Source organism: Sapajus apella, unplaced genomic scaffold (genome assembly GCF_009761245.1).
Source record: "Sapajus apella isolate SASKATOON/1434 unplaced genomic scaffold, GSC_monkey_1.0 scaffold22, whole genome shotgun sequence".
Lineage (NCBI taxonomy): Eukaryota > Metazoa > Chordata > Mammalia > Primates > Cebidae > Sapajus > Sapajus apella.
Genome location: NW_022436962.1, coordinates 8631415 through 8658938, shown reverse-complemented (window position 1 = coordinate 8658938; position 27524 = coordinate 8631415). Strand labels below are relative to the sequence as shown.

Below are 27524 nucleotides of genomic sequence, written 5' to 3'. Positions count from 1 at the left end.
ATATTTCCTTAGAGAATCCAGCAGTTGGAGATTTTTCACTTGCTTCTGATGACAATAGTTTAGGGCCCTGTAATTTGCAAGAGACACTTAAACACATTGGCCATTTGAGGCTGGGAGTGGGGGCTCACGCCTACAATCCCAGCACTATGGGAGGCCGAGGCGGGTGGATCATGAGGTCAGGAGTTCAAGACCAGCCTGGCCAGCATGGTGAAACCCCAACTCTACTAAAGATACAAAAAATTAGCTGGGTGTGGTGGTACATGCCTGTGATCCCAACTACTCAGGAGGCTGAGGCAGGAGAATTGCTTGAACCTGGGAGGCAGAGGTTGCAGTGAGCCGAGATCATGCCATTGCACTCCAGCCTCGGCGACAGAGCAAGACTCTGTCTCAGGAAAAGAAAAAAAACCAAAAAAACATTGGCCATTTGATCCTGTGAAGTGGGTGCTATTATTGCCTTTTTCAGGGTGGAAGGGCTGAGGCCCAGAGCAGTTAATCAACTTGCCTAAGGTCACACAGCTAATAAATGGCACAGGAGAATCCGAACTCAGCCCCTCTGATTTTAAAGCCCATCATCCTTCCTTTGCATCACAGCTGTCTTTGTGCTCCTCGGCTCCTGGGATACCATTAATAGAATAAAGGAGTCCCCTCACTTCTCCACATTTGACTGTCTAAGAAGTTCAGGATCAATCCAAGAAAGTGCTCCCTCTGAATCTCTTACTCAGGAGAGGTACCAGCTAAAAATGTTAAGTGATTCCAGAAAAAGGGCCTGGAGAGTCAGTCGGGGGCATATAGGAGAACATGTTTCAGGGAGACAAGAAGGTGGCCCCTCACTACACGTCCAGTGTGACTGATCTGGGAAGGTGAGAGGAGGGGAGGCAGGGTTCTGATTCTATGCTGCCCGTCCCAGGATCCCAGGGCTTTCATTTCAGGCCTTCCCCTGTGAATGGCGTGGAGATGGGCAGGAGCCTCTCAGCAGATGCTGACTGGGGCCTGTACCTCCCATTCTCTCCTGCGTTCTCTTCTCCCCCTCCTTCCCCACTCACGTTCTGACACCCACATGCCTTTTGCTGAGGGTTGTGGGCAGATTATTCATTCCTTCTGCTGCCAAAAAAGCCAAAGGGTTTAGAGCTAAAGGGCTTGGAGACCCTGGCTGCTTCCTTAGCCCGCTGCATGGAAAACACACACACACACACACACACACACACACACACATCTTCCGCATCAACTGATTCCTTTTTTTTTTTTTTTTTTGAGATGGAGTCTCACTCTGTCACCCAGGCTGGAGTGCAATGGTGTGATCTTGGCTCACTGCAACCTCCACCTCCCAGATTCAACCTATTCTCCTGCCTCAGCCTCCTGGGTAGCTGGGATTATAGGTGTGCATCACCATGCCCTGCTAATTGTATTTTTAGTAGAGACAGGGTTTCACCATGTTGGCCAGGCTGGTCTCACCTGACCTTAGGTAGTCCACCTGCCTCAGCCTCCCAAAGTGCTGGGATTACAGGCATGAGCCACCACGCCCAGCCAGCATTAACTGATTTCTGTAGTGCGTACTCTTCCAGGAGGACATCTGTCTACCACTCCATGGTCCTGGGTTCAAGTCCAAGCTCTGCCAATGTGACTCTTCCTTTCTCTGAACTTTGTTTTTTCCACTTTTAAAAATTAAACTTAAAAAAATTATAGATTCACATGCAGTTGTAAGGGTGGCCAGCTTTTAAATGAGGAGTTGGACTAGATGGTCTGTCCATGCAGTGGCCCTGGTGCCAGCTTGGTGTTCCCTCCTCGTCTGAAATGTGAGAGTCTGAAGCCTATGAGCAGCGTTGGAACCCAGCATAATTGTGGCTGGCTTGGTGCTTCCTATAGTTGGGGCCAGGGTCTCTGCCCTGATGATAGTTCTTTGGCACACCCAGGACTCTCACCTGCTTCCTTGGTCCGGATTTTGCTGGAGGGCCCACTAGGCTCCCCAGTGCCCAGAATGTTGCTGGCTATGACCCGAAACTCATAGTCCATCCAGGGGGTGAGGCCTAGCACCTGTGCAGTCTCAGCATTGCCCTCGATGTTTGCAGGATCTGCAAGGCATCAGGGAATCTAGCATTCGCTTGTTCATCCGGATGCAGAGGGCAGGCATTGGCCTGAATCACCACTTTCTACCCAGCCCTCACTTTGGTACTTGCCATATACTAAGCTCTCAATATCTCTTTCAGAAATGACTGAAAATCGAGTCAATTTCCCTATCTTGGTGCCTCTGCTAATGCTGTGTGCACCCCCATGCCCCCATGAATATTTTCATTGCTCCAGTAACAATCCTACCAATTCTTCAGGGGCACAGTCCAAGCACCGCCTCCTCCAACTCTCTCCCCACTCTCTCCCCACTCTCCTACTTTCTGTATGACTGTCTTCCTGCTTGCCTGCATGCTCCCTGCTGGCAGAGGGCAAAGTGTGTCCCTCTTGGAAGCTACAGGCTCAGCCCTAGCCCTCAGACCCCCGATCCCCAACCCTTGACCTTTCCCACCTCCTACACCCATCCAGGCCTTATCAGCACTGAGCCGGGTGGGGCTCACACTTACTGGTCCGAACCTGCTTCCACTTCCCTGCAGGCGGCGTGCGAGCTTGCAGGATGTACTTAGCGATGGGGCTGTGGTTGTCAAAGCCACGGCTCCAGCTGAGCTGGATGGTGGTGTCGCCAATGTCCCTCACCACCACGCCTCCTGGGGGTCCTGGCGGACCTGCACCAAGGGGTTAGAGCACAATGGGTCAGAATTGGGCAGCTTCCAATTTGAGCCAACCTCCACCAGGCCAGGTTTGGACTGATACAGTACCAAGACGGGACAGCAGAGGGCGCAGTGAACACACACCCAGGCAGGAGGGCAGGCAAGGATGTGGGCAGGCAGGGCGAGTGCCAGTTGGAGGGTGGAAGGGATGTGTCTCAAGGGTGGAGGGCTCACATGGAGAGGTACATAGATTTCCCAGCACTAGGCTTTGAAAACTTCAGGTCTCAGTAAAACACTCCTGCCTTGGGATGCGTTTAGGAGTGGATTTCTTTTCTTTTTCTGAGATGGAGTCTTGCTCTGTCGCCAGGCTGAAACGTGGTGGTATGATCTCCGCTCACTGCAACCTCCACCTCCCGGGTTCCAGCGATTCTCCTGCCTCAGCCTCCCAAGTAGCTGGGACTCCAGGCATGCACCACCACGCCCAGCTAATTTTTGAATTTTTTGGTAGAGACAGGGTTTTGCCATATTGCCCAAGCTAGTCTCAAACTCCTGACCTCGTGATCCACCCGCCTTGGCCTCCCAAAGTGCTGGGATTACAGGCGTGAGCCACCACACCCGACTGGGGTGGGTTTTTTAAATGTTGGCTTTGGACGAAAAATGTCCTACTCATTTAGGACCTGTGAACAACCACGGGATATGTCCAGCTCACGGGACTTCCGCCAGAAGCCCTTCCCACAGCTTTGAGGGAGAGGAGGGGAGAGGAGATGAGCAGGTCAGAACAGCCCAGCTGGACTTCAAGGGAGCTGTGGTAGGGGTAGAGGTGGGAAACCCCTCACCTCGGACCAGGACTGTGGCCTCTTTGGATGCGCTGTCCACTACCGTCTGGGCCATGCATGCGTACTTCCCCCCATGGCGCAGCTGGGCATTCAGGATGGTCAGATCCCCAATGGTCTCCTTCTGCACACGGGGACAGTTAGGGGCAGCAGGTCAGAGCACTGGCCCTGACCCAGGCAGCAGGCCATGAGACATGAGTCCCCTGCTCCAACACATCCGTGGGTCCCACTGCTTCTCAGTTTTCCTGCCTGTTCAATGGGAGGAGTCACTACTCATCACTCAGAACCACTGGGGACTAAACAAAGGTTGTTTCAGGAGACGGTCAATGACTGTCCAAATTAATAATGTCATTTGCCCCTGGGGTTAGGCTAACAAGAGCAGTAGTGGGAGTGTCTTGATGGGACACCAAGTAGTGGGAGTGTCATCCATCCCCCAGGAAGGATGGCTGTTCATCCAAGGGTGAGCTTGCCATGCAGGGGCCTGAGGGAACGGGGAAGATTAGGCTGTGGGGGACTTAACAGTGGTGATGGCTGAGGACATTTTGGGGCTCCTGTCTGTCTGGAAGGAGGGAGAAGCCATGGGGCTCTGGCCATAGGCCTCACCACACTGGTTCTCCTGTAGTGCCCTCCAGGCTTATCAAAGTCAATGGGGAAGTCATCCAGGGTCCAGGTGAAGGTGAGGTCCATGGTGGGGTCATGGGAGGCATGGCACTGTAGGGTCAGGTTGTCACCCACGTTGATGTCAGCACTCGAAGGGGCTAGAGTGATCTTGGTTGCATCTGCCAAGAAAAACAAAGTCCCCGGGTGGATGGGGGAGGAAAAGGGCCCAGGCACGGGCCGCAGGGCAGGCTGAGAGGCTCTGTCCTATGGCCGGGCAAAGAGAAGAGGTGGTGTGAACCACAGATGTCTCAACCGCCCAGGACTGCAGGAGTGTGTGGCAGGCCGGGAGGCACGACCAGAGTCTCAAAGGTGGTGGTCTCAAGCCAAACTAAATCCAGGGGGTGGTCTCAAGCCAAACTAAATCCTGGGGTGGCCTCAACACCAAACTGGGAGAAATGTGGGGCACATGAGCAGGATGACAGGAAGGACGGCACCCTGAGGAGGCTGAGTCCCTGGCCTCCCCATGTGGCAGCCCTCACCTCGCACAGACAGGATTCCAGTGCTGTTGGCCTTGCCCATGAAGTTCTCAGCAAAGCACGTGTATTTGCCTTCATCTGACCGACTGATGTTTCTTATGACCAAGGTGCCATCTGGAGTTACAGTCACTCTGTGGCAAGGACAAAGCAGATGTGGCCAACTCCCGTGACTGTCGTCACAGGAGGGGAACTAGCTTCCATGGAGAATGAGGAGGAACAGGAACTGTGCAGGGTGGGTGTGGGGGTGTGGGCAATACCTGCTGCTGTTGACCAAAATCTCCGTGCCTTTGCTCCAGAGCACCACGGCCTTTGGAGCTGCGCGTGGCTGGCAGGGGATGATGACCTCTCCCCCACGGGCTGCAGGGATCAGACGCCTCACGGGATTCAGCCTAAAGTCAGGGGCAAGTGCTGGAAGGAAAAGGGCAGAGCCACAGAGAAAAGTACTGTCACCCTTGATTAAGATGTCACCTGGCCTGACCTTTGAGGCCACCCCATGAGTGAATCCTACCAGCACCTCTTCCAGAACCAAGCCCCCCTTTCTCTGGCCTAAGCCATCAAATCTGGCTGGACTATTGACAACACCCCCACCCCCACAATCCCCGACAATCCCCGACACCCTGCATCTGTCTTCCTGTTTCTGTACGTTCCTCCTACAATCTCCTCTCCACCCAGCTGGGAATGAACAGCTTTTTCAACTCACACTCAGTGAAATCCGGCTCTTCACAAATAGGTGTCCACCCTTCCAGTCACATCTTGCTCCACTCTCTCCCCCATTCATTATGTTCCAATCACCTAGCTTTTTTTTCTCTCTCTCTCTCGTAGTTGTGAAGTCTTTTCCTGCCTCCAGACCTTTGCACTTGCTGTAAATCTTGCCTGGAAATTCCCCCATGTTCACACAGCTGGCTCCTTAACATTCAGGTCACAGCCTAAATGGGACTTCCTCAGAGTGGTCTTCAACCACCCCATCTAACAAGCCCATCTCATGCCCATCACTCTGCTGGATTTTCTTTTCTTTTTTAAAGACAGGGTCTTGCTCTGTTGTCCAGGCTGGAGTGCAATGACATAATCTCAGCTCACTGCAGCCTCTGCCTCCAGGGCTCAAGTGATTCTCTTGCCTCAGTCTCCCACGTAGCTGGGACTACAAGTGTGTCCCACCACACCTGGCTGATTTTTGTATTTTTCATAGAGATGGGGTTTCATCATGTTGCTCAGGCTGGTCTCGAACTTCTGAGCTCGAGGCGATCCCCCTGCCCCAGCCTCCCAAAGTGCTGGGATTACAGGCGTGAGCCACTGCACCCTGCCTGGATTTTCTTTATACTATATTTGACGGCTAGCTGACTTTATTTAATGGTTTCATTTTGGGTTTATTTGTCCTTTTCCCTCTACTGGATTGTAAGCTACTTAAAGGCAGAGACTGTATCTTTCGTATTCATCCCCTATGAGGGGTTGCACAAGTATTGGTTGAATGGATTAAGGAATGAATGAATGCTTCTTAGCAAAGCTTCACTAAAACTTGATGTGGTAGGTAGCATTGCGTCTGTATAATGGATGAGGAAACGGAGGCTCAGTGAGCTCAAGTCACACAACTAAATATTAGCACTGCCTGACATTACCCAGGCGCCTGGTGTATGATGGGCAGGCCCTTTCTGCTGCACCTGTCTCATTTCGTTTGGTCCACACAGCAGCCCAGGAGGGCAGGACTATTATTGCCCATATTTTATAATCAAGAAACTGGAACACAGAAACACTAAGTAACTTGCCAAAGCTCACATGGCTGAAGAGGTTGTGTTAAACAGATCTGGTTTGGTTTGCATTTTTTTCACTGCAGCAAACATTTACCGTGTGTCAGATGTGGAACAAGTCAGAGATCCTGCCCTCTGGCAGCTCTCAGCCCTGTGTCTCATCTTCTTTTTTTTTTTTTTTGAGATGGAGTCTTACTCAGTCACCAGGCTGGAGTGCAGTGGTGCGATCTCGGCTCAGTACCACCTCTGCCTCCCAGGTTCAAGCGATTCTCTCACCTCAGCCTCCCGAGTAGTTGGGACCACAGGTGTGAGCCACCACACCCACCTAATTTTTTCTGTATTTTTAGTAGAGACGGGGTTTCACCACATTGGCCAGGATGGTTTCCATCTCTTGAACTCAAGATCCACCTGCCTCCGCCTCCCAAAGTGCTGGGATTACAGGTGTGAGCCACCGCGCCCGGCTCATCTCCTTTCTTAAATCTCTGAGTTCTCCTACTTAGGAGCTGTTGGACAACCAAGGAAAACTGCCACAGGATATGTGTGTGTGTTTGGAAACACCTAAACTCAGAGCTCTGAAAGCCACCCTACGCATGTCCTTGGGACCTCCCTGGGTCCTTACCTTGCACAGCCAGCTCTGCGCTGGCATAGATGGTACCGTGCTTATTCTCTGCCACACACTGGTACATGCCTGAGTCCTCCAGGCTCAGCTTGGAGAACCGCAGGTCCCCGGCCAGCACCTCCACCCGGTTCTGTGTAGAAGAGCCCAGAGCCCAGGGGATCAGGAACACTGGAGCCCCAGGGAAGAGGGGTTGGTAGGGATGGGGGCAGTGGACACTGTAGGCTGATAATTCCTAGAGGATGTCGCTTGTATGTCCAGTCCTACCCCAGGACCACCTGGAACCTGAGGATGCAGATTACCCAGGCATCCCCAAAGCTGGAAGGGTGAGGTGACTGACTCAGGACCTCATCGCTTATTTTGTGGCTGAATTGTGCCTGGATCCAGGCCCAGCCTGTGGTCATGGGACTGGGATGGGAAGAAGCACCGGGACCACCATATGACACCCTAATTAGCCCAGAGGGGCTACCAGAGGTGCAGGGGGAGTTCTGGGGGGTGAGGGAAGCAGGTAAGCAGAGTTGTGATGTGTGGGAGGAAGGCCCATGTCTCCTACCTGGGAGGCCAGAGGCTCCCCATTCCGCAGCCAGCGCACTGTGGGCCGGGGCTTGCCGGCAGCTGCGCAGCCCCAACGCAGGTTGGAGCCAATGTCAGCCTCTGTGTCCGAGATCACTTTGAGCCACTCAGGCTGAGCTGTGGGAGCCGGGGAAAGAAAACCTGGCATGAGCTAGGAGGAGCTTCCAGCTCATTAAAAGAAACAGAAAATCAGGGCAGCAGTACCTGTGCCAGACAGCAGAGGGCGCCATCAGCATTCTGGGATGGAGAGGACAAAGAGGACAGGGCAGGAAGGAGGAGGCACAAGAAAGCTGGCACTCTGTGGTTGTGCCAGTGGCTGCTTTACAAACTTAAATCATCCTGGAGCCTCCTGTGTGCTTTCTGCACCCCTGACACTGCAGCTCTGAGCTGACCACAGCACTAGCCTCTTCTGGTCCCAGGCTCAGTGCAGTCCTAGGGCAAGCGGGCTCATGCAGGGGGCCTCCCAGTCTCCTCCCTGACTTTTGGGTCTGTTTCCTTGGGGACCAGGATGAGAGCGGGAAGGGGGTTCGGGAGGGGTGGAGAAGGTGTCCCCAGCTCTGTACCCTGCACGATGATGCGGCCCTGCACAGTGTCTCGGCCCTTGGAGTTCTCCGCCTCACACTCGTAGGTGCCCTCATCCTCAAAGCTGACGCTGGGGATCTGCAGGGTGGGCTCAGCTGTGGCCCACTGCGGGGACAAGGAGCCGTCCACTTTGCGCCACTTGATCCGGGGGACAGGGCTGGGAGGAGAGACAAATGCAGAGGGTGTGGGCTGAGCTGGGCCTACACCTCCAGTGCTCACAGCTCCTCATACCCAGACTCTCAGACCCTGCTGAGATGCTGGGACTGGGAGGAACCGAGGGAGGGAGGAAGGGTGCCTTCTGGCTGATCCTCATGCTCTTCTCCCAAGTAGGCTCGGCGCACATGCAGGTGAGGGGCCCTGGAGCCAGTGAAGCTGGCCTTCCAACGCTCTCACCCTGGATCTGCCTGCCCCCTCCTGCACTGGTCTCCATGCCTCGGGGTCTGCCCTCTGCCACAGTGGCCTGTGACCTGGGTCTTTATGGGTTCCCTTTTCTGACGCCTCGACAGGGCAGGTCTTAGTTATTAGTGCAGTAAAACGGACTGAGGTGTCAGTTTTAATGGTTTCGTATATTCCCCTCCCATGTGCTTTTCATGTGGATTTTCTGGCAGCCCAAAACTTCCCACAAGGCAAAGGTTATCCCAGGTAACCACAGGAGACAGTTGAGGGAGGAGGGGGCCAAAGTACAAATCACATTCTTTCTTTTAGTCTACAAACATTTATTGAGCACCTACTATTTGCTTAGCCCTGTTCCAGTGAATCCTTTTTCTGGGAGCGAAAGAAAGAGAACACTTTCTGTTGTGATTCTCAGATCACTCTTAACATTCATGGAACACTTAACTAAATGCCGGGCACTGTTTTAAGCACCTCACATATATGAACTCATTTAATCCTCATAACAACCTATGAGGTGGGTACTATTATCGCCACCATAAAGAAACTGAGGCACAGAGAGGTTAGGCAGTTTACCCAACATCTCCCAGCCGGTGCGTGGCAGAACTGGGATTTGAACGAGGCAGACTGGGGTGGAGGCTGTGCACTGTGCTGCCTGCCTCCAGCCCTGGGTGTTACTGAAGCTGTCTGAGCCTGCCGTGCACTGCTGGAGGACCAAGTAATCCAGGACATGGAAGGCCCCTGGCACACGCCATGCCTCACCCAGAGAGTTAGTGTCCAGCGAGTGCTGGTCGATACCCACTGTGCACCTAGTACTTTGCTAGACCCTATGAGGGACACCAAGATGAGTGAGCCCCGACTCTGCCTGCCCTCCCCCTGGGGTCACTTGTGCCCCCAAGAGGCTGTGCCCTGATCCCCCTCCCTCTTCCCACTCACTTCCCAAAGGCGAAGCACTCCAGGGTGACCTGCTGCCCCACCAGCGCATAGGTCTCTGCTGGGAACCGGGCCTTGATGCTGGGTGCAAAGAGCCGGGTGTCTGGGGAGAGAGGGGTTTTACAGGTCAGATGAGGCTGACTCCAGGTCAGATGCTCCTGTGCTTGAGGTTTCAGTACCTTTCAGAGCCAACTCTGTCTGGACAGCTGTGTGGAGTCTCAGAAGACTCCCTTTCCCCGTGGGGCCTGGGGCAAGAGCCTGAGGATTCGAAGCAGGAGGATCTGGGAGTCCAAGCCCTGGAATCAGTGCTCTGCGCACTGATCTTCCAATTTCCAAGGGAAAAACCCTTTTCTCAATGCCCGTGGACCCTTCCCACTCCCTCCCTCCAGCCACGCCTGGCCAGGCCTGACCTTCAGCAGCCAGGTTGAGCTGAGCAAACTTGCTGAAGACGCTTTTGGTGGAGAAATCCATGTGGCTGGTGGCCAAACAGGAGTAGTTGCCCAGGTCTGAGGCATTGGTTCGGGCAATGTACAGGTTCCCTGTGGTCTGGGACACGAAGTGGCGCCCATCCGTCGGGATGAAGTTGGGGAACTCATTGAGGAGCCAGCGGTAGGACAAGCCTAGGATGTGAGGAGTTGGAGGAAACCAGGGGGTGCTGGGCTAACAGGGCCACTCTGGGTGGGGCCCCAGCATGCTGGTGGGCTCTGCAAGCCCTGTCCTGAGAGCCTCCCACCATGCTCTGAACGGGGGCTAAGGGGAGACCTAGAGGGAAGAAGTGACCTTATTCCTGCCCTCAGGGAGCATTAAGTCTTCCAGGAATGGTAGCCCTCAGGGACCACCTAGTTTGGAGGCAGAAGCAGGGCACAGAGATGGAAAATGACAGACCCGTAAAGGAAACACAGAGCATTGAAAATTAGGGCCCCAGGGATGGGTGCTTCTAAGGGTCATCTCCAGGGGTCACCGTTTATTCCATCCTTCCTCTGCCAAGCATTTGGAAGCCTTTCCTTTGCCCTCTCTAACCTTGGCCCAAGGTCTGGACTCACCTGGGTAGTGGGCAGGTGGGTTACAGGGTAACATCACCCCCCAGCCTTCATGAGTTTTCACTGGGTCTCGCTCCTCCTTGGAGAATTCCTGCAGAACTGGAGGCAGAGACCAGGGGCTCAGGCACTGTCCCCCTGGCCTGGGAGCCCCCTTCCCTACTCATCCTTCACAAAGAAGCAACAGTTCACTATGGCATGTCACATGAGGTCAGGAAGGCCTGGCTTGAGGGTGTCACTTGTTCTTTCTGGGTTCTTTCTCCTAGCCCTCTCTCCCCATCTCTCTCCCAAAGTGTCTTGGTCCCCCACGGGTCTCACAGCCAAAGCGGAGGACAGCCTCCCTGCTGACGACAGTGCCCACTGGGTTGGAGGCCAGGCACTGGTAGACACCGGCATCCTGGGCCTTGGTGGGATTCATGATGACGAGGTTGCCCCCCACCAGCTGGTGACGGGAACCTGGCTCCAGCTTCATCTCAGTGCCATTCATCTTCCACCTGCAGCAGCGGATGGAGGAAGGGGACCTCTGAGTCCTGCCTGGTGGCAGGGCTGATGTGGAGGAATGCTCAATGGCTGCCCAGGGCCTCCCAGAACCCGCTGCAAAGGCCTTACCGATAGGTGGCTGGAGGGCTGGCCCGGGCGCGGCACGCCAGCAGCACCTGCTCCTCCGTAGACTCCTCTGGGAATAGCACGCTGAGGGGCTGGTCTTCAAAGACAGGCCCGAAGGTGGTTGGGGATCCCAGGGCTGAACTCCAAGCTGCAGGTGATGACACCACCAGAGGCCTCAGAGCCTGGGCCTGGTTGAAGCCTGGACTCTTGGACTGTGCTGTCCAGTAAAACTTTCTGTGATGCTGGAATGTTCCATTTTCTGCACTGTTCGGTGCGGTAACCACTCGCCACGTGGGGCTGCTGAGAACTTGACATGTGGCTATTGTGACAGAGGGACGACATTTTACATTTTATATTATTTGAATTAATTTAAAATTGAATGTAAATAGGCTGGGCAGGCCCCATCTCGTCATGTTAGTTTAGTCAAGCACCCATCCTACACTCAGATATGGAGCACTTGCTCCGTCCCCATCACTGGGCTAGAGACTGGCTTGTAAAAATGATGAAGACACAGTCCCTCTTCTTCAAGGGGCTTGCAGTCCCAGGAGGGAGACAGGAAACTGATCATGCAAGGTGGCAAACGCCTTAAAGAGCAACTAATATTCAAGATGCTAGGCCTCACCATGGAGGTAGCCCTATCTCCCAGGGCGCTTTCAAGGGAGGCTTACAGAACAACTGATCTGCGGGGTGTGAGGTGCAGACGTCACCAACCACAAACATACAGAGATGATGTGTGTCCCTGGAGTCTAATACCCCTGCTGGGGCAATGAGGACCAATGAGGCCTGGACTTGGGGACTAGGCTGGCCCTCTACTAGCCGTGGGACCTTAGAAAAGTTATAGAACCTTTCTGAGCCTCAATGTCTTCACCTGTAAAATGAAAAGCATATGAATTCACCTCCCAGGGTCTGTGTGAGGACTCGGCCAGACAAACCCTAGGAAGGTGGCAGGCACGGAGAATGTGCTCCGCTGATGTCTGCTAGAGCCACGTGTGGGGTGGGGTGGGGACTCGGAGGAGAAGGATGGCCTTATGGTGGGTGGAGGGTGGGCAGTTTGCTTTGGTGGCAGTTTTATGCAATTCCAGTATCACAATTCAAAAAATGTCCAGAGAAGGGAATGACTTGCCCATGGTCACCCAGCATGTCTGTGGCACAGACAGATCGATTCCTCCTGAGCTTGCTGGACCAATGGGTGCCACACAGGCAAATGGGGCAGACCCCCTCTCTTCATGCACCATTGTGCTGACAGGGCTGGGTGGGCTTTCTGCTGACTGGTGGGGCCAGTCTGTTTTGCCTCTGCGGTGTCAGGTGGGAGCCAGGACATCCCTAATTGGCTTCTACTGCTTAACACAGCTGATTTCAGGCCTTCCTTGGTGGGTCCTGGGGAAAGGGATCCCCATTAACCAATTAGCTCCTTTCCCAGCGTGCATCCAGCCGTCAGTCCTCTTCCAGGGGCAGGGGGTGGCCCCATGCTGCAGCTGAGGCCCCGCCCTGGCCCCCTGGGAGAGAGGGCAGCTGCTAGGCAGCTCTCAGAATGAGGCAGGAGGCAGGGCTCCCAGAAATGGCCCGGTGCAAGCATCCCTCGTGCCATTCTCCCTCACGGCCGCCCCAGGCCTCGGAGGTGGAGGCAGCGGGCGGTGATGGTTTCATCTCGGCTGCAGAGCCCAGCTTAATCCCAAGTTAATGATGGTGGTGCAGGGTAGGAACCCCTGCCCCAGCTGGCACTGCTGGGAGGGGAGGCAAAGGAGAGGCTAGGGGGCAGCTGGGCTGCTGGGAACCGCCTAGTACAATAGCAGCTTCCAGGAACTCCGGGTGATGGTGGTGGCTGAGTGGGCTCAGGACATGCTGATGCATTCACACTCTTTCTTCCCAAGAAACCTTTCTCCTCTGCTCTCAGCCTTCCGCTCCGCCAAATACTCACATACACACCCCTCCCATCTCTCACTGCCATACATTTTCTTATATGTACACTCATATCACACACACATTCGTACATATGCATCTCCCTAAGCTCCTCAAGTGGCCAGATACACACATTTACGCACACATTCATGCCCCCCACCCCACACAGCTATAGATGGCCATGGAGACATTTATATACAATCCCTGCATTCATAAGAATAAAAACAGGAACTGTGGAGTGCTGTTTATCCAACACCATGCTCCACATTTCCTTCTCATAACCTCTTTACAAGATAGGTATTACCATTTTCTTATTGTCCTGATGTGGAAATCGAGAGCTAGAAAGCTTTGATAACTTGCCCCGGATCCCTCAGCGAGAAGGAGCAGATCTGGGGGTTTAGACCTTGGCCAGGCTGACCCCACCACCAGCATTCTTAACCCCAGTGTCCCTGACTCTTGACCTCTGTTTCCCATCGGAACCAGCAGAAGCCCTGCTCCATCTCACAGATAAGGAGTCAGAATCTCTTGGAGTGAGGCTTGGGAATCCAAGGCTTAGAAAATGCCTCTGGGCCAGGTGTGGTGGCTCACGCCTGTAATCCCAGCACTTTGTAGGCTGAGGTGGGCGCATCACCTGAGGTCAGGAGTTCGAGACCAGCCTGGCCAACATGGTGAAACCCCATCTCTATTAAAAATACAAAAATTAGCCGGGCATGGTAGCAGACGCCTGTGGTCCCAGCTACTCAGGAGACTGGGGCTGAGGCAGGAGAATTGCTTGAACCCAGGAGGTGGAGGTTGAAGTGAGCTGAGATTATGCCACTGCACTCCAGCCTGGGCAACAGAGCAATTCTTCATCTCAAAAAAAAAAAGAAAAGAAAAGAAAAGAAAAGAAAAGAAAAGAAAAGAAAAGAAAAGAAAATGCCTCTGGGCATTCTGCAGGGCAGCTGGGGTATGAGAGCTGGTCGCATTGTGCTGTGAGACTTTCTAGACACATTCATGATCCCCAGTGTAGCAGCACCGCTGTGCAGACACTTCACTTATACCTCTAGCCTCTCTGCCATCCACATTTACACACACACCCTCACACCCCACACTTGCCTCCTCAGCTATGTACACACCCACCCACACATGTGCCTTCCCGAGTGTGTGCTTACACATGCGCATGCAAAAACACACTCTCTGCCTGTAATCCCAGCACTTTGGGAGGCCAAGGCAGGCAGATCACCTCAGGTAAGGAGTTTGAGACCAGCCTGGCCAACATGGTGAAAACCCATCTCTACTAAAAATTCAAAAATTAGCCAGGTGTGGTGGCAGGTGCCTATAATCCCAGGCTGAGGCAGAAGACTTGCTTGAACCCAGGAGGTGGAGGTTGCAGTGAACCGAGATCATGCCATTGCACTCCAGCCTGGGGACAGAGTGAGACTCTGTCTCAAAAACAAACAAACAAAAAAACAACAAACAACAACAACAAAACAGGCTCTCCCGGCAAGGCCAGCCCTTCCTTATTCTTGCTCCACATCCTCTCTGACTTTTTCTGATGCCCTTCCTGGTAACTCTTCCTGCAAACACCGGCGTCAGAAACCTTGCAGAGGAAGGGAGGTAGAGCGATGAGAAGGTGGAGGGGGAGGGAGCCTTGATGTCTCTCCTTGCACTGGAGTGCCAGGAATCCAAAGCTATATCCCAAGGATATAGCTTTTTCTTTCCATCGAGAAAAGCCCAGAGCTGAGGCACCTTCCCAGGAGGGGTGGGGGCCAGCGATGGGATTTGCCACTCCCGTCTCGCTCTGGAGCTCTGGGAGGTGGCAGACCAGATCCCAGCCTCTTGGCCACTGGCTTCGTGTGTCTCTGGGTGGGAGGACTTGCAGGCTGTCCAAACCCCTTGCCTCGGATGGTGTGGATACAGCATGGAGGTGTCCCTGAGGGAGGGGATGCTAGGATCCCAGGCGCCTCCCCTCTGCTCCTTCTTGGATGGGCGTCTCCGCTCTGTGCAGTTGAGACTCCCCACCCCAGCAGCTCTTCCCAGTCTGGTGGACCCTGGGACAGGTAGCAAGGCCTGGGGGTCCCCCCCTCCTCTGAGTGAGCCCTATTTCCCTGCAGCCTCACTGACTTAGCTGCAGGATTGGGGAGCAGTTAGAACAGAATAAGAACGTTGGAAAGTATGCCAGTGGAGTCCTTCCCTCATGAGACAAAGGACCTGAAATGCACCAGCTGTAGCCTTGCAGGGGGTGTGGGGTGGGGGAGGTGGAAACTGAGGTGCTTAGAACTCCAGAAGGACCATGGATGGTCCCACAGAGGTGTTTAAGGAGAAAAGAAGCATCTATTGATCTGAGCTGACAGTCAGGGCAGAGGCCAAGCAGTGCGTCCAGCAGACCCCTTAGAGCAGGAGACAGCTGGGGACCTCCTTCCTGCCCTAGGACAGGCCAGCTGCCCGGCTTCTCTGGCCTGCCATGCTCTTGAGTCCAGCAGGCCTGTGCCTTTCTGCTTGCCCTCCTTACCCTCTCTTTCCCCTTTTGCCAGCCTCCCCCTGCCTCTTCTCCAAGCTGGACCCTCCCTACCGGAGGAGAACCTGGGCTCCCTCCTCTGCAGCATCTTTTCCCACATCCTGTTCTACACTCAGTCCATTTGCTGGGATGCAGGGTTGCCTTAAGAAACCCTTACAAGGTTTTGTGGGATTGACCACTGTCGGCTCATGTCAGGGGACTACAGAGCCCTGACTGGGAGAACGCCCTGCAGGGATGGAAATGTTCTATGCTCTGTGCTATCCGATATGGCTATCGAACATTCGAAATGTGGCTAGTGCATTTCATCCCACACCTGAGGTAATTATTTTTATTTTTTATTTTATTTATTTATTTTGAGACAGAGTTTCACTCTTGTTGCCCAGGCCAGAGTGCAACGGCACGATCTTGGCTCACCACAGGCTTGAACCCTCTGCCTCCTGGGTTCAAGCGATTCTCCTGCCTCAGCTTCCCAAGTAGCTGGGACGACAGGCGTGCACCATCACACCCAGCCGATTTTGTATTTTTAGTAGAGACAGGATTGCTCCATGTTGTTCAGGCTGGTCTCAAACTCCCGACCTCAGGTGATCCGCCCACCTCGGCCTCCCAAAGTACTGGGATTTACAGGCACAAGCCACTGCGCTGGCCGGAAATTATTTTTAAAATGGAATTGAATCTGACTTGTAGTAGTCCCATGTGGCTATGACCTTCCATATAGGACAGTGCAGCCTTTGGGGCTACAACTCTGGGTGATACTGTGGAGCTCTGGCATGCCATCATCTTGCTGTGTGACCCAGGGCAAGCCACTTACCCTCTCTGGGTTATTCTTCCTTCATCTATAATATGGCAAAGACATTCCCTCTCTTCCTAAATTCAGAGGGAATGTAAGATCTACACATGGGAAATTTTAGCAAGGAAGCGGCCTCGGAAATCTAGTTGCTCCCACAATGCGAGCCAATGATTTCTGTAATCATCACCCAAATCACAGGAAGGATATAATGCTATAATCATGCCTGCTGGGCTGCAAAGCCCAGAGGAGTCCTCTTACCTGAAGAGGAGACAAGGGCCACAGCGGCTACCAGCAGCAGGTGTGGCTTCCTCCTGGCGGCTGTCCCCATGGCGGTGTCTGGGTGGAGGTGGGGATGGGAGGAGAAGAGCCTCAGCTCAGCTTGGGGACAGCCCAGCTGGAGGCTGAGAAGGACCTGGGGAGGCAGACAGACAGGAGGGCTCTGAGCCGAGGAGCACCCCGCCCAGCTCCAGGCACATCTGGGTCCGTAATGCTTTTACCTCGGCCTGGGGAGCTGCCGGAATTGCCCAAGCACTAATCCTCCCAGGGCCCCAGAGGAAGGGGCTTGGCTATTACCAAGAAGCTCTTCCTTGGGCTGAGTGCCTCCTACTGGTCCCCTGGGAGTCTGGCTCAGCCCTGTCCCCTCACAGCCCTCATTCCAGCCAGCGGGGTGCCGCTCAGGAAGTGAAAGCAGTGATTAATTGGGAGGCAAGAACGCACCTGCCCTCTCGCCCGCCAGTCAGCTCTTGAGGCGGGGTCCGGAAGAGAACAGGACCCATTCCTGGGTAGGAAGTCGGTAACGTCTTCTCTGGCAGTTGGGCTTGGGGCCGACATTCCCCCACCCCTTCCCCTCAGCTGTCTGGGTGAGGGCTAATAAGCCCCTCTGGGAGCTGCCTTAAGTCTTCCAGCCTGTTCTCCTAGCATGGAGGAGGGAGTCTCACTGATTTGTCCACACCCTCCTACCAGTGGAATCATGACCTTGGCTCCATTAGCAATGCCCCCGACCAGATGGGTGAAGGGGCCCAGCAGGCCTTCGGGGCCAAAAGAGTTAATGCAGCTCCCAGAGGAGGCTCCCACTTGCACTGTGATGAGCTGAGACTTGGTTCAGTCCTTGAGTCAGAAGGCCTGTTTCAGTCTGAGAGATGGGGCCTCCGCTTGGGAGGCAAGAAGGGCAGGGCAGAGCCAGCCTCCCCTTCACTCCCAGTCCCTGGGAGGACTTTCTTAGTCCAGAATGTCAGGAGCCTGGCTTTCCAGTTATCAGTTATCAGAGTGAACCTGGGTCACTGGGCTCAGAGCCACCAGCTAGCCCAGTGGCAGATTCTGCTGCTCTGCTCTGCCTGCCCGCTTTGCAGAAACCTAAGCGCAGGGGGTGGAGTCAGGGCTGGGGGAGACAGCCTGGCTGGGGGCCCTTTCACCAACTGCCCGCAAGACCTGTCCCATCTCTGGATCTCAGTGTTCTGGCTCTGGTGATGCTCCCAGAATGCACAGTGGCCAAGGGCCTGGGAATGCTGTCTCCTGGATGGGGACACGGGTGGAGAAAGAAGGCTGCAGAGGACCTAAGATTGCAGCTCCAGCCTGTGCAGGGGCTGAAGGCCAGAGCAAGCTCAGGACCTGCCCTGTCTCACATCACACTATTCCCTCAGGAGGAGCGCTCCCAAACCCTTTTCACCTTCCACATCTGATCACCCCACAAGCTTTTCCTGCCTCTTTCACAACCACAGCTGGTACCCAAAGGAGCTGGGGGGAAAGAAGGGAGAGGTGGCCCCAGGGCCCGTCAGGAAGGATATGGGAAAGGGAGCCGAGAAGCTGGGTGTTTTGCCGGCGGTGGGGGGAGCCCATGGCACCCCCTCCACCCCAACTGCAGCCTCATATCCACTTTCCATTAAAAGGCAGAGTGCCCAGTTGCCACTTCTCCCCAACTACCTGCCCCTCCCTGTCCTCGCCACTCTCAGTTCCAGACTTGAACTCAGACAATCTGCACTTGCAGCCCCTCCGACATTCCCCCAGCACATCCATCTACATTCCCCTGTAATGCCTTTCCCAGGCAAGGCAGCCTCTCCTGCAAGGCTGTCCATGTCTCACCCCTGCCGGGAAATGCCTAAGATGCCCCTGTCTGCACAGAGAATTCACTCTGTTCTTGATATGAATTCACCTTTGGCATGCTGCCTATAGAACCGTGTCTGTCTCCATTAGAAGGTTCTGAGCTGCCCAGGGGAGTGATGGTGTTGTGTTAGTCCTGATATTACCTGTGCCTAGCAAAGTACCTGGCACGTCATGGTTGTTACTTGTATGTTGCATTTAACTGGTCAAGAACAACTGTGATTATATGCCTCCAGGAGCCAGTGAACACATGAACGGGTTCACATGAAGGGGCTCACACACATGCTCCGTGACTTACGATGGGCTTACATCCCGATAAACCCACGGAAAGTTGAAAATATTGTAAGTCAAAAATGCATTTAATACACTGATCTACTGAACATTATAGCTTAGCCAAGTCCACCTTAAATGTACTCAGAAGTCCAGGCGCCATGGCTCACGCCTGTAATCCCAGCACTTTGGGAGGTCAAGGCAAGTGGATCACCCAAGGCCAGGAGTTCTAGTCCAGCCTGGCCAACATGGTGAAACCCCATATCTAGTAAGAATACAAAAATTAGCTGGGTGTGGTGCCGCTTCCTATAATCCCAGATACTCAGGAGGCTGAGGCATGAGAATCGCTTGATCCAGGGAGGCAGAAGTTGTAGTGAACCAACATCTCGCCATTGCACTGCGCCTGGGTGACAAGCGCGAATCTCTGTCTCAAAAAAAAAAAAAAAAATTACTCAGAACAGTTACATTCACCTGAAGTTGGGCAAAGTCACCAAATCCAAAGCCTATTTTCTAATAAAGTGTTGAGTATCTCATGTAACGTATTAAAAACTGTACTGAAAGTGCAAAACAAATTAGTTGTTGGATACTCAAAGCGTGGTTTCCATTGGATGTGTATTGCTTTCGCACCACCGTAAATTTGAAACATTGTAAGTCAAGCCCCTATAAGTCAGGGACAGTCTGTACATGCCTGACAGGGCTGACCAGTGTCCAGTGCTTCCTGGGGGGCAACCTTAAGGCCAGACTCTCTCTCTCTCTCTCTGTCTCACACACACACTCTCACACACACATGCTCACATACACACACTCTCATACACACACATACACACACAATCACATATACACACATGTACACCCACTCACACACACACTCTCACACACATGCTCACATACACACACTCTCATACACACACACATACACACACAATCACATATACACACACATACACCCACTCACACACCCACTCACACACACACACACTCACACACACGCTCACATACACACACTCTCATACACACACACATACACACATACACACACAATCACATATACACACACTCTCACACACACATACACCCACTCACACACACACACACACTCTCTCTCTCTCTTTCTCATACACACTCTCACTCACTCAGAGCTCTAGGGTCATCAGGGTATCTGGTCAGGGGAGATCACAGATGTATGCCCCTGGATGCTATACAAATGCAGGGAGTTATCCTCAGAATAGAGAGGTGCTGGGTCCTTCCAGGGTTTGGAATCTGATGAACAGGGTTGGTAATATTGACTTCATCTCTAAACAGCTTTGTGAGCTTGGACAAGTTAATGCCCCTTGTGAAGGCTCAGTTTTCCCATCTGCAAAGTGGAGATCTAACGTGCACTTTACAGAGTTCTTTGGAGGGTTCTGTGAGGTGCTGGAGTGTACTACAGTGGTTTTCGAATTGCTGTGAAGCCTTGGGGGTGTTTGGACCTGTCTCAGGGCCACCGTGGGAGGCTGGCGAGAGAGGATGGGGCTCCAGGCTCCTTCCCCACTCCAGCCAGAGCAGCTCCACTTGCATCTGCTTAACTACTAGACTTTCCTATGAAGTTCCCTTTAAACAAAGGGCTCCATGGCTCCAAAAAGTTGAAAAATCACCTCGCTGGCACTGGTGTGCTGCATCCTGATGCCTGGCACGGAGAAGGTGCTCAATCATCGTTTGCTCCCTGCTCTTTGCCGGCCTGCCAGTCCTGGGAGCTCACTGGGGACAGGGCCGGCCAGGGGAGGAGCCTGGGCTCCAGGGACTTGTATTGAACGTGCCAGAGCAAGGCAGAGACAGATGACCAGGGGCTGGAGACTCTGGGATAGCCTCTGGGCAGATTCCTACCTGGAGTCCCCAGCTCCCACAGGAGTGCTGGTGAGAGCAGGGTGTGTGTGTGTGTGTCTGTGTCCCAGTGTGAGTGGATGTGATGCTTGTGGGTATCTGTCATGTCTATATGTCCCTGTGTATATGTGTGATCTGATCTTTGTGTCTGCATGTATGCATGTGTCTATGTGTTTGTGTATGAAGATGTTCGGTCTCTGTGTGTGTGTGTCTCTGTGTGTGTGTGTGTGTGTGTGTGTGCGCGTGTCAGGTGTGAGGACACAGCCCCTTGCCTTGTTTCCCTGCAACCCACCAGGAAGTCTGCATCTTAGATCCTTCCCCTCCTCCTCCAGTGGTCAGAATTGTCTGTTGTCTCTATTACCATAAGTAATTACCATGGGCAATCACGAATAATCCAGCCCAAGGACCCTGGGTACCCTCCAGGGGTCTAGACGCACAGCCTTTGAGGAGATTTCGGGGGATGGGCCGGGATCCAGGAGCACATGGGGTTGCCCTCAGGGAGCACTGGGGACCCATCCGCCTCATCAGATGTGTTTTAAGCTCCATTGTGTGCCACAGCCTTGGTTGAAAAAACTCTCTCTCTCTCTCTCTCTTTCAGAGTCTGGGCTAAGTGTTGGAGCTCCTTGCCTCCCTCAACATGAGGCAGCTGGCGTCCAGTCCTGCCCACATTCACTTCCATCACAGTATGATTGACCATGTGCCGGGCACTGTGCTAAGCACAGGGGAGACAGTAATAAAATGACCGCCGCTATGGGGCTCCCTGACCAACAGAGTGCAGTCTAAGATGTGCTTGTGAGTTCACTGATCAGTCACCTCCCCATACCATCTGCCCTATTATGTGCTCTAGAATGCCCAGCATGGAGGAGGCCTTTTTGTCAGGAGCAAGCCTGGAGTGGAGCTATGCCAGGCCCTGTGAGCCCTGAGCCAGCCAAGCCTCGCCCAGGCCAGCTGCCCTGGTGCAGGGGTGCAGGGACAGGCTGGCACAGGCGATCACAGGCTGTCACCAGCAAAAGCTGGTCCTGTGAGGCACCAGCACATGGGGGAATGGACCACTGGGGGTTCAGGGGCACCGGGGGAGCTGGCTGAATTGTCGGGGCCCAGGAAACGAAGGGCCAGGGGGACAGCTGGGGGACAGCAGGCTGTGAGTGGGGCTCCGGCACACGGCAGGGTGTTCCGGGATAAGGCCCCTGCATGGAGCTAGTCAGAAAATGAAAGGTAGACCCCCATCCCAGAGTGCTGCCTACTGGGATGCCCAGCCCCTGGCCCTGAATCTCTCTCCCCTTCTCCCCAGTAACGGTGATTGGAGAGCAATGAGAGATTTGGCAACTGCCGATGGATGGTGGTAGTGAAGGGGAGTTTGGGGCCCAGCTGTGGGCAGAGACGAAGTGATTTATTATTCACCTACAAAGTACTCGAGGAGCCCCACAGGTCCCCACTTGGCCTCTATCCTGCAGCGCAGCACACTGGTTAACAGGGCAGGCTATTGGGTCAACCTGCCTTGTGCTGTCTAGCTAATATAACCCTAATAAAACTAACTAGTATAACCCTGGTTATCACAGTCATTACTTAACCTCTCTGAGCCTCACTCTCCCGTCTGCAAGATGGGGATGAGAAGGGTGGGACCCGCCTCACCGGACTGCTGTGAGGTCAGCACCATCACAGCCCACGGTGAGTGCTCAGGAGAGATCAGATCTTAGAACTGAGAAATCTCACGGCCCTCCTGTGCCTGCGGCCACTGTGCCCATCTGGCTTACTTCTATACAGCCACAATGTCTAGGCTGCACTCATGTATTTAAGAGACTGACAGACCCACAATTTCCTGGGCAGGCGCCCCCCTCCTCTCACGCCCCACAGGTGCAATGGTCATAGGTAAGCACTAGCACACCACCCCACACTAGGGCACAAGGACACAGCCCCCATGACAGAGTTATACCTGGTACAATGTGCTCAGGGGGCACATGGCCGGGACGGACGCTCCCAAGCAGGTACTCCTTCTCAACCGCCCTCACCTCCTGCCTGGCAGGATCTAAGATCAGCACCCTTTCCTTTACCTAGGACAGGAATTGCCTCCTGGGACAGCACCCATCGTGCTTTAGGAAGGTCTGGACCATCCCCATGCCTCTTTGGTCAGGACAGGGCTCTGTGGTGGCGTGAGTGGGGGCTGCTAGGATCTCAGCATGCCAGGCCAGGCAGCAGCTGGCAGGGTCGGGGTGAAGGATTGTGACTGAGGGGTCTCTGTGGTACCCTATGCTAGAGACATCCTTAGGGCAGATATGGGGGCATAAGGACCTCCTCAGCCACAGTGGGAACCAGGGGAACTTTGCAGCTCTGTCCCTCCTTAGCCCTCTCTGTGTGCTGCTCAGCTCTCTCTGCAGGCTCTTTGTGATTGCAGCTGCTTCCCGGAGGCCCAGCCCTGGTGCTGACGTGCCCTCTGGGGAGAGCTGTGGCTCCCAGGCTCATGGGTTTGTCTGAGCTTCCAGCATTGGGCAGGGGGGAATCTGGCCCTTGATCTGAGCCTAGAGTCTCTGCCCCTGCAGGAGAGACCCACTCCAACAGAGAGGCCCTTTAAAGAAAGGAGTGGACAGAAGGGGAGAGGCTTTCATCCTCCTAGGAAGCTCAGGATCAGGAGCCCACCACTCCTAGACCTTAGGTTTTCCTACTTGCCTGCCCTGCTGTGTGTGGGGTGTGGGGCAGTGAGTGAGGGCTTTGGAAGAAGGATCCCTTGTTGAGATGCCAGGCATAAAAACAATGGTTTCAACTTGTTTCTGAAGAAGCAAATCAGGAAAAATTTCCTCACTCATTAGCAGAGCAATTTCTGCATGTCCTCCCAACTCTGGTGAGAAGAGGTTCCTCCAGTTCCTAGACAGCTTCCTCCAGGGTGGTTCACAGCTTAAGCCTGGTGGGGGTGGGGGCCAACCTGCTGCTCCTCTCAAGCTAGTTTCATTTGGATTTGGGGTCCAGATCAACTTTACCTATTGGGCAGCACTGCAGGAAGGCGCAGGGTGGGAGAACCCTTTGGGCCCTTGAGGTGGCAGGCACTGAGAAGATGTGAGCTTGGGCTGGAGGCAACCCAGCAGGTTTGACTAGATGGGGGTGTGTGAGGAGCTGGGGTTGACTTCCCCATCTAAGTAGGGAACCGAATGGCTCATCAGGTAAGAAGGACGCTGAGATGCGTTTGGGCCTGAGTGTGTCCTGGGATAGAAGGTGTTCAGGTTTTGCGTGAGACATCACACACCTTGCTTTCGTTTGCATCCTCTTTGGTAAACAAAGAAACACGGGCTAATCTTCTAGCAAGGAATCATGGAACTGAAGAAAGGACTTCTTTACTCCAGGATGGTTACCATCGGGACACAGAGCCCACAGAAACTCCCATAAATGCTCCAGGTTATCAGCAGCTCCTGGGGTCGGTCTAGATTAGGGATTGTAGTCCTGAAGGATGAGGGGTGGCTAGCATGCATGTGGGAATGAAAAGGACGTCTGTCTTCTCATGGATTCCTGAGTCAAATCCACATTTTACATTTGAAAGAGGATTACTAGACGTTGGAAGAAATTTCCAGGGTCAACCAGCCCAACCTTTGCCTCTAGGCAGGACTCTCTACGCTTGGACTAGACCCCAGTTCTCCACAGCATCCTTAGAGTCATCTGAAAGGAGATTGTCCCATCTCCCTATGGCTCATCCTTCTAGCCAGGAAGTATCTCCTGCAGTCTGACTTAAGTCCCTCTGGCTTCTTGGCGTATTCTTTGCTCTGGTTCTTCCTCCCCTGTGTATCAACCACCTCTTCCCCAACCCCCTGGCTCTGCCCTAGGAATCCCTCCAAAAATACAAATACCACCCACACTCAGGCTTAGAGATTGTCTTTGAAATCCGCTTTCTCTCACCAACGTTTGGCTTAAGGAGGTTTCTGAAGAGGGGACGATGTATTCTCCAAACCACCCCAAATGCATTGCTTCCCTGGTGGCTTCAGAGGCAGAAAGGATGCCTTGGGGTGCACCTGTCTATGTACATGCTCCTAAGGAGTAAGCGTGGTCAGCCAGAGAGGAGATGCGCAACCACCCATTGAGCACCATTCCTCGGAGGCCCATCCCACATGCGTCTCTATTTGAACAACTGCTGGTAGAGAAGGTGCTGGAATGGAGTTGCATAAGGAGTGAAATCTGGCAGGGGAAATGGTGTGGGGGAAGGCTGAGGGCTGAAGCCGGTGGAATACACACGAACAGAGAAGAGAGTGCGAGGAACAAGGGAGTAGAGGAAGGGAGGAGAATGAGAGAGAGAGAGAGAGCCGGGAGCTAGAGCAGGCTCCTGGAGTCTGGGGCATTCATCTCCACGAGCACTGTGCCTCTTCTTCCCTCACCACTCATGGTGTGAGCACAGTGGTCTCTGCGCCTGTGAGGCAGGTGGACCTTGGGTGACTTTGACATCATCGGCTCGGGGACTTCTCCTGTCTGTCTCACCTCCTGCCTCCCTCTTACCGGCTAAGGACTCCCATGGGATATTAGGAAGGACTTTGACCTTGTGGCAAAAGCCCTGTCAGTGGTTCTGCAGCTTGGCTAGGAAGGGGTTAACTGGTGGGCACCCTGGGGAGGGGCATGGATGCTGCTGTCTTTAAGGGGAGGGCTCTCTATGTCCAAGGCCAGGAGTGAGGGCACCTGTTGTGACCTCCAGGCTGTCTCTCTGCCCCACCCCCGGGAGATGCGTTCACAGCAGCCTCTCCCACAGGTGGCCCACTGTTTGCTGCACTCGCTCTCCAGTGGCTTATCCGGCCTCTCTGAGTGGGACCAGGAGGCAGAGTGACTCGGAGGCTAAGTGAGCTGAAGGGTCTCTGGCCAGAGGGTTGGAAGAGGAGGCCGAAACTGTTGCCCAGACGAGACCAGAACATCACCTGTGCACTGGGTTACTTGGGCCGTTCCTCCTCCCACCTCCTTCCGAGCAGAGGGAAAAGATGCTGAAAGCCACCTTTCTCCAGGGCTGGGCCATGGCATGCACACCCCACTCCCTCCTGGTCTCACTGCATCCCCCCACCATCACCCCAGGACACAGGCTCAGCCCCCAGTGGTCTGGGGCTAAAGGGTCCCCGAGTAGCTCACAGGCACTGCCTCCTCCACGCCCCGCCGCTTCCCAGACCTGAGAGCCCCTCTTGGAGAAGGTGACAGGATTCAGCTCTGGACACTCACTGGCTGGGGCTGCCCCCACCTTTAGCCCATTATGTAAGCCCCATGGGGCTGGGCAGAAGGGCTGCCCTCTCTCCAGAACTCCCCAGCGCTGTCCCTCCCCCTCTCATACCACTCTGACCCCAGCCCCTTTTCTTACTGAAAAGCCAAACTTTGTGCAAATCCTTCCCTTCCACTAGCGAGGATGGAGGGGAGGGATCTAAGGAGAAGCTAAGGTTGGGAGGGGGAAGGGAAGAAAAGGAATTTCAGCCGGTGGCCCCGGCTTCTCATCCTTTGGGATGTGGCTGGCCTCAGGACTCTCCTCCCTGCGTCCCAGCTCCTGGACAGGCCTTTGCCCAAACTTGTGCTCCACTCTCCCCTCTCTTTCCCACAGCCGCCCCCTCCGTCCAACTGAAGCAAGACTTTGCAAAGAGGTCACCCTGCAGAGGTAGACCCTGGCTGACCTCAAATCTGGGGACTCCGGCTCAATTCCATGCAGAGATTCTGGGGCAGGCCAGGGCCCAGGGCCTGGCCGTGTGGACTGTTCCTGTCCTGGACCAGGAGCCCGGGGCTGGCCCAGGAGAAACTACCCTCTCCGCAGGCAGCTGCCCCTGCCCCCTGGTCAACTCGAATTCCTGGACACACTCTTGGGGTCCCGCTTTTCGGCCAGGCTCGGCCTGAGAGAGCCATGCGGGATGCCGCCCACGTAGACAGGGCGGAGGGGAACCCCAGCAGCCACCCTGCAGCCGAGGGAAGTCAGAATGGCCCCAGCCGCCCGGTGTTCCCGTCCCTGCCCCCTCCCAAGTTGCAAGGGGGATATTTACAGGAACTGAGCCCGGAGCCCCGGCCCATAACAGCGCGCCAGGAAGCCCCTGGGCTGGAGGAGACAAAAGCGGTTGGCACCTACCTGGGCGAGAGAAGGGTGTTGGCTGGAGCAGGTGGACGCTGCCCGAGTCAGTGAGCCGGGGCCGGCCGGGCCGCCAGCCCCTGGGCCGCCCTGCTCTGGGCCCTGCCGGCCTCAGCCGCTCGCTGTCCGGGTGCGGCGGCGGCCGCGGCGGCGGTGGCGGGTGAGGGCGCGTGTGTGTGAGCGCGCCCGGAGCCACTGCAGCATCTCTGCATCAAGATGTGCTCCTCCCTCTCCCAGGCTCCGCTCACTGGCTGGCTCCGGTCCTCAGCCAACGCTCGGGGGCCCTGGAGATGGCTTCCTTCTGCCCCCCTCCCACCCCCCTTCCGTCCCCACCCTCCTGGCTTTACCTCATTTGCTGTCATTTAAGGACCAGGGAGCGAGCCCAGCGCGCGTCTTCCATAATGCATGGGCGGCTCAGGACAGGCCGCGGGGCGCTGTCTGGCCCGCCTGCCCTCCCGGCCTCGCCCAGACCCACTTCTCGTCCCCATGCCCAGGGCTGAAGGGGCAGGAGAGGGCCGGGGTGAGGCGGGGAAAAGAAAGTGGCTGTGACTCCTCAAACCCTGGGGACCCATGGAGCCAAAACTCCCTGTTTCCCCAGAAACCCCCTATTCAAGGAAGAGATCCAAATCAGAAATCCGAGCTTGCTGTGTGGGGCAAGTGGGAGGGAGGGGCTGTCTCTGTTGCCCGGTCCACCCCCTGTTCCTCTTCACTGTTTCCCTTGTTCAAAAGTAGCCGGAGCTTTTTGTCAAAATATCCAAATAGCAGAGGACATTTAAAAACACATAGTGAAAGTCCCTCAACCACTACTGTTAATACATTTAAGTACATGCCCCCAGATTTATTATTTTCATGTACACAATTACATGGGTTATTAGGGTTATTTCATGCAAATAGGATTAC

General features: G+C 54.5%; 1 protein-coding gene across 1 annotated transcript in view; it reads right to left on the bottom strand.

Annotated features, from left to right (window-relative positions):
• CNTN2 (contactin 2) overlaps positions 1-26774 on the bottom strand; it is a 36088-nt gene extending 9314 nt beyond the window's left edge. The window contains exons 1-16 of the mRNA XM_032288934.1: positions 26625-26774; positions 16601-16754; positions 11163-11307; positions 10872-11047; positions 10560-10655; positions 9927-10136; positions 9520-9619; positions 8175-8350; positions 7592-7728; positions 7042-7171; positions 4938-5088; positions 4684-4811; positions 4148-4323; positions 3548-3668; positions 2568-2726; positions 1920-2069 (exon numbers count right to left, since the gene is read on the bottom strand). Of these exons, the coding sequence (XP_032144825.1) occupies positions 1920-2069; positions 2568-2726; positions 3548-3668; positions 4148-4323; positions 4684-4811; positions 4938-5088; positions 7042-7171; positions 7592-7728; positions 8175-8350; positions 9520-9619; positions 9927-10136; positions 10560-10655; positions 10872-11047; positions 11163-11307; positions 16601-16670 (2125 nt within the window). The 5' untranslated portion in view covers positions 16671-16754; positions 26625-26774. The remainder of the gene's footprint in view (positions 1-1919; positions 2070-2567; positions 2727-3547; positions 3669-4147; positions 4324-4683; positions 4812-4937; positions 5089-7041; positions 7172-7591; positions 7729-8174; positions 8351-9519; positions 9620-9926; positions 10137-10559; positions 10656-10871; positions 11048-11162; positions 11308-16600; positions 16755-26624) is intronic.
• Positions 26775-27524: the final 750 nt, after the last annotated feature.